General features: G+C 40.8%; 1 protein-coding gene across 1 annotated transcript in view; it reads right to left on the bottom strand.

Annotated features, from left to right (window-relative positions):
• The window catches only part of pggt1b (protein geranylgeranyltransferase type I, beta subunit), a 35778-nt gene extending 19648 nt beyond the window's left edge, over positions 1-16130 (bottom strand). The window contains exons 1-4 of the mRNA XM_060931897.1: positions 15955-16130; positions 15368-15486; positions 4583-4650; positions 3825-3976 (exon numbers count right to left, since the gene is read on the bottom strand). Coding sequence (XP_060787880.1) covers positions 3825-3976; positions 4583-4650; positions 15368-15486; positions 15955-16082 — 467 coding nt within the window. The 5' untranslated portion in view covers positions 16083-16130. The remainder of the gene's footprint in view (positions 1-3824; positions 3977-4582; positions 4651-15367; positions 15487-15954) is intronic.
• Between the last annotated feature and the right edge of the window lie 1014 nt (positions 16131-17144).

The following is a 17144-nucleotide window of genomic DNA, read 5'->3' as shown; positions in this document are numbered from 1 at the left end:
TGCACCTTTATTGGATAGGACAGTGTAGAGACAGGAAATGAGCGGGAGAGAGAGACGGGGAGGGATCGGGAAATGACCTCGGGCCGGAATCGAACCCGGGTCCCCAGATTTACGGTATGGCGCCTTATCCACCTGAGCCACGACGCCCCCAAGAGCAGTGTTCTCCCCAGGAATTTCAAATGGTATCCTGGTCAACTCATTTTGAAATAGCATTTTGCTTCCTGAAATAGCATCAAAATCCACCCTATGTTTCGTAAATACATTCAGTCGGTAAACAGGAAGTCAATGTGCGACAGACCTGAAAATGATATACACGGTATAGAACCCCAAGCTGAAGCTCAGTACCAAATAAAGCAGTTGTGATTTGTAGTTGCTGAGAAAAGTGTTACGAAAATTTTGTAAATCCACCCTGCGTTTCCCGTAAATACATTGGTTGGTAAATGGGAAGTTGATGTATGACAGACCTGAAAACGGTATACAGGGTATAGAACCCCAAGCTGAAGTTTAGTACCAAGTGGCTATGATTTGTGGTTGCTGAGAAAAAGGGTGTTTCAGACAGATGGAAATATGGAGAGACAGACGGACGGACAGAGTATACCAGTATACCCCCCTTCGGAGCGGTGGTGTGTGTGTGTGTATATATATTAGTGCTGTCAAAAATGTCGCGTTATTAACGCGTTAACTTGACTCAATTTTAACGGCGATAATTTTTTTAATCGCGAGATTAACGCTCTGTGACATGATGTAGGTTTTTCATAAGCTTCTGAAACTGCCAGGAACTTGGAACAGAGACTTTGCTTAGAAAAACGATAGCAGCTAGACTGTAATGCCACGCCCCGCACAGCCAGAGTCCTCTGCCCTCCCCCGAAGAGCCACGGTGCTCGGCTTAGGTTTCGTTTTCCCATCGGCGGCTCCAGCCCGACTTTGCAGTGGCTGTGACAAGACGTGTTATGCTCTGCAAAAAAAAAAACAAAAAAACACATTGGTACAACCAGTGTTCAAACTATGCCGATATTTTCGGGGGGCCCCTTTTTTTCCCTTGGGGGTGGGGGGGTGTGTGTGCTTGTGCTTGTCTCAGAGCGCGGCTCTCCATCGCGCGCTCACTTCGGATATGCAAATGCTTCCCGTTACACACGATTGCTATGTCAATAAACATCATTTTGCCAATATTTTAGAGACCCCCCAACATTTCCCAAATCATTTTTTCAAGGGATCTCATGTCTGTTTCAGGGGATCTCGGATCCCCCGAGTACCCCCGTAGTTCGAACGGTGAGCAAGCCCATTCACTTTTTTATGCTGATAAGAGAATTACAATGGTTTTTCATGTGACAAAAATGTGCGATTAAATTGCGATTAATCGTGAGTTAACTATGACAGTCGCGACATTAATCGCGATTAAATATTTTAATCGCTTGACAGCGCTAATTAATATAATATATATATATATATATATATATATATATATATATATATATATATATATAAAAATAAAAAGTTGGGGTGCTGTGTAAAACAAATAGAAACAGTATGTGATAATTTGCAAAATCATGGAAACTTTAGATTTCATTGAAAATAGTATAAAGACAACATATCAAATGTTTAAACTGAGAATTTTTGTTTGTTTTGGAAAAATACGTGCTCATTTTAAATTTCGTACCAGTAACATGTTTAAAAAAAAAATTGGGACAGGGCAACAAAAGACTGGAAAAGTTGTGCTCTGTATTAAAAACAAACAAACAAATGAACAAACCCCCCCCCCCCCCCCCCCACTAATTAGCAACAGGTCAGTAACATGATTGAGTATAAAAAGAGCATCTCAGAAGCGCTGAGTCTCTCAGAAGTAAAGATGTGGAGGGTTCACCACTCTGAAAGACTGTGTGGAAAAATAGAAAAAAAAAATTATACCTGCATGGCTTTGTAGCTGTGAAGTCTTTTACAGTTAAATGTATGTGGTAGCACAAATGGCAGAAGATATTCTATATTTATCTCTGTTGCATAACTGCATCTAATCATTACATTACAGCAGGCTTGTAGTACTTGAGTCCGACTCGTGCCTTAATTTTCAGGACTCGTGACTTGACTTGGACTTGAGCACCGGTGACTCGGGACTTGTGCATTAACTGCATTCGGACTCGTAAAATGGAGACGAAGACTCAGATTTTTCCTTTTTTTTTTTGCAACATGCCATGATAATTTAGCACAAGATATTTATATTTACATTAATTTTTATACTAATTTCATGCAAGAGAATGCACATTCACCTGTTCATACGTCATGTTCAGGAACAAACTGACATTAATGGCGCTAAAATGCCTGGAGAGAAGCCGCGAGGATTATCCGCTTTGCTTATGCAGACTTCTCGTGCAGTGGGAAAAAAAACTGCACTGCTATGTGTTCCATATGTAGAAGAACTATTAAGGAGTCGATAGGAACAACCTCGAACTTCAATCATCATTTGGCAAGACTCCACCCAGAGAAGGAAGTGACACGCCATGTTCATTGCTCTGTTGATAGCGAGGCTTGCTCGCTGAGTGATGAACTAGCTAGCGTTAACCCTCTCTCATGTTATTTGCCCTGTTGATAGCAGGGCTTGCTGAGTGATGAACAAGCTTTTTAGCTATAGCCTATGAACTAAAATGAGGCAGTCAAGCAGGAATGTTAGTCCAACACATTCGCAGAGATGGTTTCACATAAAGGCAGCAACAGCCACCGTCAAATGGTGCGGCTGGAGTCTTGTTCTCGGACTCGGATCAATAGTGGACTTGAAATTTTCTTTAATGACTTGGACTTGAACACTGGGAGACTCGAGACTGGACTCGAGGTTTAGCAGACACTCTTATCCAGAGCGACAAACAACGTACCCAGAGCAACCTGGGGAGCAGTTGAGGGTTAGGTGCCTTGCTCAAGGGCACTTCAGCCATTCCTGCTGGTCCAGAGAATCAAACCAGTGACCTTTTGGTCCCAAAGCTGCTTCTCTAACCCTTAGGCCACGGCTTCAGAGCTGTTGCTTTGCTGCTATAACTGCCTCCACTCTCCCTCTAGATTTTACAGCACAGCTAGTGAGATTTGCTCATTCAGCCAAAAGAGCATAAGCATACAAAGTTATTCCGTAGTGTTGAGATCAGGGCTCTGTGCAGGCCACGAAAGTTCTTCCACTCCAACTTGAACAAACCATGGACCTCGCTTGGTACACAGAGACAGTGTCATGCTGGAACGTGTTTGGGCCCCTTAGTCTAGCTGAAAGGAGAGCTTAATGATACAGCATACAAAGACCGTTATTTTTTCTGCCTTTTGAGGAGGCTCACATATGGGCATTATTCTCAAGTGTACACAAACTTTTGGCCATATAATGTAGATGAAGTGACTATGGAGATAGTAAAAGATACAGTCACTGTAATACTCAGACAATCTTTTTAAAGGCTCACTGCTAATAAAGATATTACATACACTAACATGTTTGCACTACCCCTACATTTTCACAAATGACTCAGAGTTTTCAGTGCGAAAATGTTTAGTGAATTCCTTCAAGACTGAAAAAACTTGGAGTCTTAAAATTAGAATAAACACACCAACCATTAGCTACTTGTACAGTATTACAAGCTCGAAGATTTTTCTCTGAATACAGCCCCACCCTGTATTTTCAAAAACCATGGTTTAATATTTGATCTCCTCTAATCTCTCTGATGGTGATGTTTAGTTCTCCTGTCTTAAAATAATCTTATATTGAATAACCCTACTGGGTCGCTTTCTTTCCAAGGATGAATACTCCATGTGCATATTACAGCGTCTGAGGTCTGGATTACTACAGTAGCGAGAATAAATACCTGCCATCCTCCAGCTGTAGGGCCTTCAAACCTGCCAGACAGGCCTCCTTATTGACGTGACTCAGGTCATCTCCCAGAATAATGAGACAGGCCAGGCCAGTGTAGGTCATAGCCACATGGCCACTGTCATATGGATGAGGAGTTCCAGGGCCCTAAAAGCGAAGTGGCACAAAGGTCAGACACACATCCTTGACAAAAACATGCAAAGGATGGTGGTTAAATGCACAGACATCTTCATGTATAAATACGTAACAGGCATGTTATTTGCAAAGCAGAAATATTTTAAACATACACTGATGGTCTATCAGATAGGCCGTGCTCTTGAGCTAATACTATATTAAATACCAATAAACTTGAAAGGAAATGAAAATAAAGGATGATTTATAATAAAGTGTGCAGGGGAAAACACAAGCTATTATCTCTAAGGTGGACCAAACACGGTATGTGTGTCAAATAAAGTGGCCACAGTGCTTAAAACACACCAGAAACACTGCTGCACCTCATACGTGCTTACCGGTGCAACTCCCATTAGCATAGTACGTGAGTAGCAGTGGTCCGTGGTGGTCCCATTCCACTGATGGATGGTATAAAGTGGAGCTGAGGTATTATACATGGCCAACAGTTTGCCTAGAGTCAGTAATTCAATATCTACAATGTGCATCTCCTTGTGCAGGAGGTGTGTCTGATAAAAAGGCCAATGAGTGCATCTACAAGGTAGGTGTAAGCTTGTCTGGTGTTAAACAGAATTATATAGCAACCTTGGAGGCATTGTATGGAACGCCAATGTGTGATGATCCCCGGAAGCCACAGCGCCAAAGATTAGACTCTGGTGATAATGAGGGGGGAAGACACAACAAACCATCAATATGTAAAAGGTCAGGATTTTCAGCTGTACAAACACCAACACTGCCATCTAATGGTCTGCACAGTCACCAAGAAATGTTTTCTCTAAAATTCAAAAGCATAACAATTAAAAATTTAAATCTGCTCAGTTCACCAAACTGAGAAGTTTGTTTACAGGAAAACAGCAATTAACTGCGCAATAATGCAAGGACTATAATTAACAAGATATAAAAATGTCATTTACCAGCTGAGAGGTCCGTATGGTGAAATACCGTGACCGAGGTCTTGAAAGTACTGAGCGAGGCCCTCTGGGCTGAGGTCAGTATTCAAGGCCGAGGTCACGGTATTTCACCATACGGACCGACCTTAAGCTGGTAAATAACATTTTTATTTTTTTTCTTTACCAAATTCTAACAGAAAACGAGAGCGCCCGAAAGGGAAAACCGAGCCGAGCCGCCATTTTGAATCCTCATTCACGGCTGTAATGCAAATGGCTTCCTCCTCGGTATACAAGTGCACTTCCATGGCAGGAAAAAAACTACATTTTGCCGCCTGTGTAGTCCCCTATTTATACAAAATTGAGTCATTCAGGATTCAGTCATGTTTTTGCTCGCCGTTAGCAACAGTTAGAGGTTTTTAGCTTTCTCCTGAAATGTTTTCTTCTATTTTTTCTTCCTCAGGGTAGTAAAACTCGCTTTCGCTGTGAACACTGTCGTTATCGCTATCCATGCTGTAAAATTAATGCTATTCTCCTGAGAAATGCTGGCAAAAATTTATAAGATTTTTGATAACCTTATAAGTGTTATAAACAAAAAAAAAGATAAATGTTGACAAAAAAAACCCCACTACTATGTTTGTTGTTGTTGTGAACGAGTGAGAGCGCCAGGGGTCTGTATCGTAGGACACGGACCTGCTTGCCAGCCAATCAGAGCGCAGGACTTGATGGAAACCAGACCGCGAAAAAAAAAAAAAAATACACGTTATTTACCAGCTGAGAGGTCCGTATGGTGAAATACCGTGACCGAGGTCTTGAAAGTACTGACCGAAGCCCTCTGGGCCGAGGTCAGTATTCAAGGCCGAGGTCACGGTATTTCACCATACGGACTGACCTTAAGCTGGTAAATAATAAATATATATATATATATATATATATATATATATATATATATATATATATTTTTTTTTTTTTCTTTACCAAATTCTAACAGAAAACGAGAGCGCCCGAAAGGGACAACTGAGCCGAGCCGCCATTTTGAATCCTCATTCACGGCTGTAATGCAAATGGCTTCCTCCTCGGTATACAAGTGCACTTCCATGGCAGGAAAAAAATACATTTTGCCGCCTATGTAGTCCCCTATTTATACAAATAGGAGTCATTCAGGATTCAGCCATGTTTTTGCTCGGTGTTAGCAAATTACAGGTTTTTAGCTTTCTCCTGAAATGTTTTCTTTTATTTCTTCTTCCTCAGGGTAGTAAAACTCGCTTTCGCTGTGAACACTGTCGTTATCGCTATCCATGCTGTAAAATTAATGCTATTCTCCTGAGAAATGCTGGCAAAAATTTATAAGATTTTTGATAATCTTGTAAATAAATCTTGTTAAAAAAAAAAGATAAAATGTTGACAAAAATGCAACTATGTTTGTTGTTGTTGTGAACGAGCGAGTCACCAAAGGTCCGTAACTGGGGTCCGTACCGTAGGATACGGACCCGCTCGCCAGCCAATCAGAGCACAGGATTTGGACCACGAAAAAAACATGTATTATTCCATCCACTGGAGATGAGCAATTGCACGCTCAGATTGGCTACTCTACTACAAGACTATCAGCTCCTATCCAAATGACGTCAAAGCAAAATAGAAACCCAGATGTCAGCCATGGTGGTGGACATACAAATGTGGGGTCAAGCGACATTTCATACAAAACAGTCATGCGTACGCAACTCTCTTTGTTTTTCCACTGCTTTAAGCGTTCTTTTAGCTATGCCATATCTTTTTGCTGTATATGGTCGTGGTCACAACAGTACTCGAGACCATAGCACGTTCCGATTTTTTAGAATTCTGTCTGTGATTCAGAAAGCGGGGGATGAAACTCTGAGGCTGAGTACAGAGAGGAGACGAGGGGATCAGGACACTTCGTCCAATGACCAATAGTTAAGACATTTCGTCCAAAGCCTTTTTCATTCGCACTATCAATTATTTTATATTTCAGGTATTCCGGTGTTCACGAACAAAAGCCCCTGCGAGAGATCTGCTCGGCGCCTAAAGATTTAACATGATCCATCTGCTTTAAAAATTAATAACTCCGCCAACGGAGCTCACAGCAAAGCCAAATTTTACAGGCAGCTCCCTCTAAGCCTCCTCCTTTGAAAGAGCACAGTCTCGGGTCAGTAAGACCGTGCCTCAGCCCAGGATTCACGAATGAAGCCCTCGTGAGAGCGCTGCTTGGCGCCTAAAGATTTAATACGATCCAGCTGGAAACATAGACATCCAAGCGAGCAGCCTGCAGTGACAAGGCAGTTAACCCATCCCAGGGTCAGCAAGTGGCACGGGCCGATGCAGTTATCCCCCTTAGTACGCTCTTTAGCGTCGAAGCACACGTACTATGGCACTCATTTGGTTTACAAAAATGTGTTTTGCGTCAGTCAAATTCCACTGAGAATTCCTCCTTTTTTCGAACAAACAAATACCTGAAATATAAAATAATTGATAGCGCATATGAAAAAGGCTTTGGACGAAATGTCTTAACTATTGGACGAAAAAACCCGTATTCGTACTTGGTCGGTAGAAGCGTCTTATCTTCAGAAAAGTCTGACTTTTTTAAATAATATGGGTCAAAACCACACATATTTATCTTTGCTCGATTGTTCAAATTGTGGTAATACTGAGAAAATTCAGCATTGTTTACAGACACGCTTTCAGCGGCTGCCATCCTAGTTGCTTTGTATATCCAACATCATGGCGGACACTCATGACATAGCACATTTTGATCACGTGGTTGCAAGTCATCTACACCGTGAGTAGAGAAAAACAAAATGGCGGAGCATTTTGCTGAACCGAGGACGAAATAAAACCTCTCTTCGACCCCCCCCCCAAAAAAAAAAAAAAAAAATATGGAATAAAAGTGGTAAGAACATATCTTTTTTCTAATTTTTCAAGAATTATTATAGCATTTTTCACAAATTGCTCCTATCATTTCGGCAAGTTTGTTTGCATTCTAAGAGGAAATTATTTTGTCGGCTGTTTTGTATAAAGTTTTTATTTATCAAATTTGCAAAAAATAAAAATGCTCCGTTTTTCAAAATCCAGTGAATGTGGATATAACAGTTATTCCACTCAATCTTGTCCTACATGGCTTATAGCCAACTCGGCACTACGCACTTCATCAGCTACCAGCTCATGTCCGACTCGATTTTGTGGAATAACTTAATTACGGGTGAGCAATGCAACAGTATTAGATCACATCTCATCACAATATTTGACTTCTCGTATATTCTTTCATTAGACATATTACATATCTGAGAGTGGCAAAAGTATGTGAACCTTTGCTTTCAGTATCTGGCGTGACCCCCTTATGCAGCAATAACTGCAACTAAACGTTTCTGGTAACTGTTAATCAGTCCTGTACATCAGCTTGGAGGATATTTTTTTCCCCTGCTCCTCTGTGCAGAACAGCTTCAACTCTGTTGATGGGTTTCCTCATGAACTGATCACCCAACATTTCTATTGGATTAAGGTCTGGACTTTTGACGTGCTCATTCCAAAACATTAACTTTATTCTTCTTTAACCATTCTTTAATAGAATGGCGTGCGCTTAAAGGCGTTGTTTTGCTGCATGACTCACTTTCTCTTGAGATTTAGTTCATGGACAGATGTCGTGATATTTTCGTCTTGAATTCATTTGTATAATTCAGAATTCATTGTCCCATCAACGATGGTAAGGCATCCTGGCCGAGATGTAGCAAAACAGGCCCAAATCATGATACTACTGCCATCATGTTTCACAGATGGGATAAGGTTCTTTTGCTGGAATGCAGCATTTTCCTCGCACCAAACATAACGCTTCTCATTTAAACCAACAAGGTTTTATTTTGGTCTCATCTGTTCACAAAATGTTTCCAATAGCCTTCTGGTTTGTCTCCATGATCTTTATCAAAACTGCAGACGGGCAGCAATGTTCTTTTTGGAGAGCAGTGGCTTTCTCCAAGCAACCCTGCCATGCACACCACTGTTGTTCAGTGTTCTCCTCATGGTAGACTCATGAACCAAATGTGAGAGAGACCTTTAGTTGCTTAGAATTTACCCTGGGTTCCTTTGTGACCTCATGGACTATTATATGCCTTGCTCTTATACCCCTTTTCCACCAAATCAGTTCCAGGGCTGGTTCGGGCCCAGTGCTGGTGCTGGTTCACAACTCGTTCAACTTGCGAGCCAGCTGAGAACCAGTTTGCTTTTCCATAGCTCGCGGTGCTAAGGGAAGCCACGTCATTACAAAGCTGTATACGTCAGTTACGTCGCTACGTTTGCATAAACCTTGGCGCGAATATCGAAGCAAAAACAACACGGAAGAAGCAGCAGCAGCAGCAACAACAATAATAATGGATGACTTCACGTTTGTACAGCTGCTGCTGCTTCTCGTCGCTTAAAAATGGCAACCTTTTGCGGTCTTGTTATTGTTGTTGGTCTTAAAGGAACAGTCCACCGTACTTCCATAATGAAATATGTTCTTCTCTGAATTGAGACGAGCTGATCCGTACCTCTCCGAGCTTTGCGCGACCTCCCAGTCAGTCAGACGCGCTGTCACTCCTGTTAGCAATGTAGCTAGGCTCAGCATGGCCAATGGTATTTTTTGGGGCTGTAGTTAGATGCGACCAAACTCTTCCGCGTTTTTCCTGTTTACATAGGTTTATATGACCAGTGACATGAAACAAGTTCAGTTACACAAATTGAAACGTGGCGATTTTCTATGCTATGGAAAGTCTGCACTATAATGACAGGCGTACTAACACCTTCTGCGCGCTTCGACAGCGCATTGATACCTTCACTCGGAGTTGTACCTTTTTTTTTTTTAAGACAGGGCGGACGGACCAGGGCATTCACCCGCCTGGCCATGCCCGACGAGGAGCGCTCTCGGCCGGCTTGGGAGGCAGACGGCCGCCCCTCCTGGAAGTGTGGTTTTACCATGGGCCTCATGCGGAAAAATGACAAAATCCCAATTTTACCATGGGGCTCGAGTTGTACCATTTTTTTTTAGACAGGGCGGACGGACCAGGGCATTCGCCCGCCTGGCCGTGCCCGAAGAGGAGTGAAGGTATCAATGCGCTGTCGAAGCACGCAGAAGGTGTTAGTACGCCTGTCATTATAGTGTGGACTTTCCATAGCATAGAAAATCGCTACGTTTCAATTTGTGTAACTGAACTTGTTTCATATCACTGGTCATATAAACCTATGTAAACAGGAAAAACGCGGAAGAATTTGGTCGCATCTAACTACAGCCCCAAAAAATACCATTGGCCATGCTGAGCCTAGCTACACTGCTAACAGGAGTAACAGCGTGTCTGACTGACTGGGAGGTCACGCAAAGCTCGGAGAGGTACGGATCAGCTTGTCTCAATTCAGAGAACAACATATTTCATTATGGAAGTATGGTGGACTGTTCCTTTAACAACTCCGCCCCCTCTGCTGACGTAAGCGGTTCTTTCCTCTGGCCCAGCTGAGAGCTGGTGCTAGCCTGGAACCGGTTTTTCTGGCCCCAGAGCCAGTTCTGTGTCAGTGGAAACAGACCCGGTTCCAAACTAAGCACTGGCCCCGAACCAGCCCTGGAACTGCTTTAGTGGAAAAGGGGCATCAGTGAGATATTTGTTGGTCAACCACTCCTGGGGACGGTAACGACGGTCTTGAATTTCCTCCATCTGTCTAACTGTGGACTGATTGGGGATGAGGGGAGATGATAAGGTGGGAGTTGGTGCCCTATTCTACAAACCCCATTTCCAGAAAAGTTGGGATCTTTACATAATATTATGAAAAGATTCAGGGAATTCCAACACATCTCAGTGTGTAAAGGGCAAGGTCGGAAACCACTGCTGAATGTGCGTGACCTTTGAACCCTCAGGCGGCACTGCCTGAGAAACCGTCAAGCTAACGTGACAAATACAGCCACGTGGGCTTGGAAGTACTTCAAAAAACTGGTCACTTAACATCCAAAAATGCAACCTGAAACTGTATTATGCAAGGAGGAAGCCATTCATTCATCATTTCCATGCAGAAACGCTGTCGATTTCTCTGGGTCCGAACTCATCTCAGATGAAAGTGTGCTGTGGATGGAGAGAGGAGTCCACGTTTGTTTTCTGGAAAACTGGTTGTCGAGTTTTCAGTGCCAAAGATGAATGTGACCATCCAGTTTATCAGAGAAAGGTGCACAAGCCAGCATCTGTGATGGTATAGGGGAATGGATGAGTTGCATGTGTGAAAGTAACATTGACACGGAGGCATATACTGGAATTTTAGAGAGACACATGTTGCCATCAAGGCGGCGTCTCTTCCCAGGAAATCCATGCTTATTTGAGCAGGAAAATGCCTACAACATTGACTACAACAGGGTGGCTTCATAGACACAGTGTGTGTGTGCTCGACTGACCTGCTGCCAGTCCAGATCGGTCTTTTATTGAGAATGTATGGCGCATCATGAAGAGGAGAATCGGACAACGGTGACCAGGAACTGTTGAGCAGCTGAAGTTTTGTATTAAGCAAGAATGGAAAAAAATTTTTCAACTGCAAATCTGCAACAATTACTATCCTCAGTTCCCAAATGATTAAAAAAGTGTTATTAAAAGGAAACGTGATGTAACGCAAAGGTAATAATGCCTCTGTCCAAACTTTTTTTTGAGTGTGTTGCAAGCATCAAATTCTAACTTTGTTTATACTTGCAGTTAAGTCGGTCAGTAAAAACTATGGAAAATATTCTTTGTATTTTTGTCAGTTAAATAAAGGTTCACATGAATGAACAAATCACAGATTTTTGTTTTTATTACATTTTGGAAAATATCCCAACTTTTCTGGAAATGGAGCTTGTATTTAAAGAATACGGATCTATCAAAGTCTGAACTTCTCAACGCATGTTTGGGAAGTCTATCACTGCATGAACAAAGGAGATTTCTGAGGACCTCAGAAAAAAAAAAAAAAGTTATTGAAGCTCATCAGGCTGGAAAAGGTTCCAAAAATTCTAAAGAGTTTGGATATTTGGACACTGTCATCCCATTGTCACGTGACTCACATTTCACTTTCAAATTCACAGCCGATTTGAGAGGTTCACATACTTTTGCCACTCACAGATATACAATATTGGATCGTTTATCTCAATAAGCAAAATAAACGACTAAGAGTAGAATAGTTTGTCTGATTTGTTTAATTAGGTTCTGTTTATCAACTCTTAGGACTTGTGTGAAAATCTGACGATGTTTTAGGTCAGATTTGTGCAGAAATACAGAAAATTCTAAAGGGTTCACAAACTTTCAAGCACCACTGTGTGTGTATATAAATATTTAATACAATAATTAATCTAATTAATAAATAAATGCACAAGTTCATACTTTTATTTCTAAAGTACAAAAATTGAACAGTACAAGACTGAAAGACTGCACATCAAAGAACGTAAAAAAATCTAGAATAAATTTGAACATTTTTAAAGATGCAGTATAATTTAAACACCTAATCAGCTGCTTCTAATCTGAGTTTCTATAAGAATAAGAAAAGTGTACTGTGACAAATTATCACTATATTAATATATTATACCAACTCTAATTAGTATTCTAATTTCTATGTGAAAAACTTAAATACAGACAGGTTTTCAGCTGCAAGCAAAAGTTTATATGCAACTAAATATTAATCAGTTTGGGTGAACGCACAGTGAACGCCCCTTTTTGATTTTTGCATGGAGAAAATAAATTTAGGACCTTGATGTTTTGCTTTTGGTAAAAAAAAAATTAAAATAAAAATCCAATTCCGGCACATGGTGTACTAGTCATGCTGCATAATTTGTGAACGTTTCAGCAGTATTCCATTAAAAATAAAAATTTGGCTGCACTTTGAACAAAGCACCATGTACCCATTTTTACACGTTACCATGCACATCTTTCTTCTGTGCATTTTTTTTTAAACTCCTGTGAGAAAAATATTGAACTGGCAGTCAACAGACGTCAGCACTTATTAACTGTGCCTCCCAGCCCTTCTGCAGTGACCTCTGCTGGACTTTCCCAGCATTCTCTGGGAGCCACCATTTTGGCTAAAAACGTGCTTTGCTGTTACCCTGTCACCAAGTTTTCAACAGATGTTTATTCAAAGGCCTGGTCTATAATATTTTGTGTAATAATTTAACTCATTTTTCTAGTAATGTATATGGCTGTTGTTGATTTCATCAACTTAACATTTTGAAATTTTGGAAAAATGTTAATTCTAAATTACACGTGTAAATGTCTGTCCATTAAGGAATCAACTTTAAAAACAAAAAAAAGTTTAATGGCTTTCATGAAAAAAAAAAAACCTCCTGAAGTTAAATAAATACTCCCTCCTTCTATTGAGTCTTTATATACTGGAAAAATGTGCAAACTACTCCTGCTTTTAAAAATACATAGGAATGTAGGCCTAAATGTATATATCTATCTATTACATCAACACGAATGTGCAAATTGACTTCTGACTGATTTTCAAGCATCCGTTTTGTCAAAAATATGATACCCCTTGGCGGCATGGTGGTGTAGTGGTTAGCACTGTCGCCTCACAGCAAGAAGGTCCAGATTCAAGCCCAGTGGCCGGCGAGGGCCTTTCTGTGCGGAGTTTGCATGTTCTCCCCGTGTCCGCGTGGGTTTCCTCCGGGTGCTCCGGTTTCCCCCACAGTCCAAAGACATGCAGGTTAGGTTAACTGGTGACTCTAAATTGACCGTAGGTGTGAATGGTTGTTTGTCTCTGTGTCAGCTTTGTGATAACGTGGCGACTTGTCCAGGGTGTACCCCACCTCTCGTCCATAGTCAGCTGGGATAGGCTCCAGCTTGCCTGCGACCCTGTAGAACAGGATAAGCAGCTACAGAGGATGGATGTCACATGTTTTGACAGTTTTTATCACCATGTTTATTAGTGAGAAAAACAGAAGTGATAATAGTAGGTCTGGGTTTTTTTTTTCCTTTATTATGCCAACAGAAATAGCCTGGAGGGCAAAAGTTATCAATACAAATGGTGTATTTGACATATTGATACATGCATACTGTCAATTGAATTCATCCAAAATTATATTTTTCCAGTAAAACTTAGGTTAGTGAGAAAAAGAATACCATGGTTTTAAAAAAGCCAACAATTTAATTTATTTTTACTTGAAAAAAATTATTCTTATTTCGGCTGCTCCCATTAGGGGTCGCCACAGCGGGCCTGTTCCGCATATTTTTGATTTGGCAGGGGTTTTCCACCAGATGCCCTTCCTGAAACAACCCTCCCAAATCTATCCGGGCTTAGGACAGGCACTAAGTATGCACTGTCTCGTACAACCACAGTGGCTGGGTATTTGAACCGTGGGGGGAACCTGCAAACTCCACATGAGGTTCGAGCCCAGAACCTTCTCGCTGTGAGGCGACAGTGTTAAAGGGCATATTCTGGACCAATTTCGTTTTTTTTTTTTTAAATATGAATGTCCCTTTACACACTCATCCAGAAGGGTAATTTTGCACAAGGCCATCTGTCTACAGCAGAAAAAAATAAAATAAAACGCGTCTGGAAAAATCCCAAGGGAGTCTGGAGCCAGATTCATTACGTTATCTGTGGAATCGCTAGCAGGCTGCACAAGCTTCGCACGGTTTCAGTGCACAGCCTGTGGAGACCAAGCGCTCCCATTTCTCTCTCATTGTCCGGTCTTTTGGAAAATGATGAGTACTAATCCCATCATGATTGGTGTTGCTACACCGTCCTACAATGCATCTGTTAACCATTTTAATAATTACGTGATAACGTTGAAGAAATTTGCAGAAAACCACCAGGTCGTTTCCCATAAACAAACCAGCGCTGATGTAGGATTCAGAAGGAGGCGTCCCGCACGTGACATCACGAAAATCAACGCTTGCTGGGAAATCCAAATGCAAAGTTTTTTCAGATGCGGACCAATTCGCCTCAAACGGCTTGATTTCAACTGAATTTTTTTGGTATTGCGCAAGGTAAAAAAATTGCAGAGAAGGCAGAATGTTACAGGTATTTGACCAAAGTTTAATATAAAATAGGAGAATTACATTGATCTTGCTCCTGAATTTACCCGTGATATGCACATTAACCACTGCACCACCATGCCACCCACTTGTCTCTCATCTCATTATCTGTAGCCGCTTTATCCTGTTCTACAGGGTCGCAGGCAAGCTGGAGCCTATCCCAGCTGACTACGGGCGAAAGGCGGGGTACACCCTGGACAAGTCGCCAGGTCGTCACAGGCCACCCACTTGTAAAATACCTAAAATGTTTTGACAAATATGTACTTGGTTAATATTACTGAATATGCTTGAAATTGATATTTAAAATTTTATAAAATGTATACATTTCTGAAATCTACACAACAGCAGCTTTCATTTGGTATATTAGACTTGTGTCTACTGTAATTTTTGTGTCCTTGGGGGCCAAGTTATGGGCCGGTCACCATGCTTTCACCCGTATATGAAGAATAAGGAACAGGACGTACGATCTTCTGTGGGTAAAACCTGCAATGAGTAGATCCACTCAATCAAGCTGGGTCTGTCTACAACATCCAAGGCATCAAGAACATCAAGTCCAGACAGAGCAAAGAATACAATTGTCAACCTTGAGTTAAAAGGAAAAAAAAATCAGATAGATTTAGATATATTTAAACAAATAAGGGGGGAAAAATCCGCTTATCCCCCTTTGGCAGTGTGGATAATAATATTATTACTGTACATGACAATACTAATACACGTTATTTATATGAGAGGTCACGTGACATGAGCATGCTAAATTTCTCCTGGCCTGTTTATTAGTAAAATATATTAATAACTTCATTTGTGTGGTCAGTATGTAGCCTGACAGCATCACGTCCAAGTAAATATGGACCTTTATTTACATGTAAATAACGAGTCAAATATCTAACATTTGGAATATTAACAGTTTTAGGGCGCAATATTACGTGTTAGCTAGCTGTCTTGCTATTCGATAGATTGTATGAGTTATACGGCTAGCACAGTTAGCTTAGCTTGGGGGGGGGACCGGAAAACGACTATAAAAACAAGAGCAGAGGCGAATTACTTTATTTACCTGCTAGTTTCATATGAAGCGTATCGCTCCGGGAGCACCTGAAGACATCTCTGAAAAAACCGCACATGTCTGTCTCTTAAAAAATCTATTTGCTCACAATCATCATATGAATTGCCTTCTTCCGCCATCTTTAATTGTGCAGGCAGCCTTACGGCTTCCGGTCGAGCGCCATTATGGGAAAATACCCGTCAAAATTAAAGTCCTGCTTGTTAAAATGTTGTTTCCAGGGAGGTGGTTGTCCCATACACATATAAAAACCGACTCAAGACAATTAAATATTGGCTTAGTTAAGGGTTGTTTTACAATCAGGGTACGCAAGCTAAAAATCACATTTAACACTTATCATCAATATCAAAAGGCTTGACTAAATAAACTTGGTTGTTTATTGTAGCCCTGTGATAGCTCTATTTACCATGCAAAAAAAAAAAAGTGGTGATAACGTTATTTTTGGTGAATGTATGGCAATATATGTCATATTTAGCAAAATTACTCGTGTCATTTAGAAAAAGTGCTTTTTTGACCACAGGTAGCTCCAAAAGGGATGCACTTCAATCATTCTTTATACCATAAAACAAATATTTGGTTCCATATCATTGGAAACATATGGTAGTTAAGTTTTAATGTTGAATGCCAGTAAGTTTTCAGACTATTTTGATCAAATTAGTATGTAATTGTGTCAAAAAATGTCCTCTCCGAGACAGCTAATTTTTCAATATAAAATAACATATCTAAAATGATTATTTTCATCCTAAAATGTGGTCAAGATATTGGGACATAAATATTAGAGACAACTAACACAAAGCTTACAGCCTTATATTTAAAAGCACTATGGAAGTAGTGGATTCTGAATTGTCAAAAAAAAAAAAAAAATCCTCTCCGAGAATCACTTCATTTGTTTCTCCCAGCCCTGCTTAAAGCTACACTTAATCTTCTTTATCTTATAGCAGATTACACAAAACTACCATACACATATGTCAAAAAATTACCTGAAATCCGTTCTTTAACTTGTCCTTCACTTAAAAACTGGTACAAGAAGCAGTTTGAATTTTGGACCTCTATGACACAAACTTTGTACCCTGATTGTAAAACAACCCTTAATTAACACAGGAAAAATTAAGAAAACTCTCTCTGTGTTGTGATGGGGATGCCCGATCCTGACACACACACACACTGCCATGTCTCCTTTCTCC

Source organism: Neoarius graeffei, chromosome 10 (assembly GCF_027579695.1).
Source record: "Neoarius graeffei isolate fNeoGra1 chromosome 10, fNeoGra1.pri, whole genome shotgun sequence".
Lineage (NCBI taxonomy): Eukaryota > Metazoa > Chordata > Actinopteri > Siluriformes > Ariidae > Neoarius > Neoarius graeffei.
This window is presented reverse-complemented; position numbering and strand designations above follow the sequence as displayed.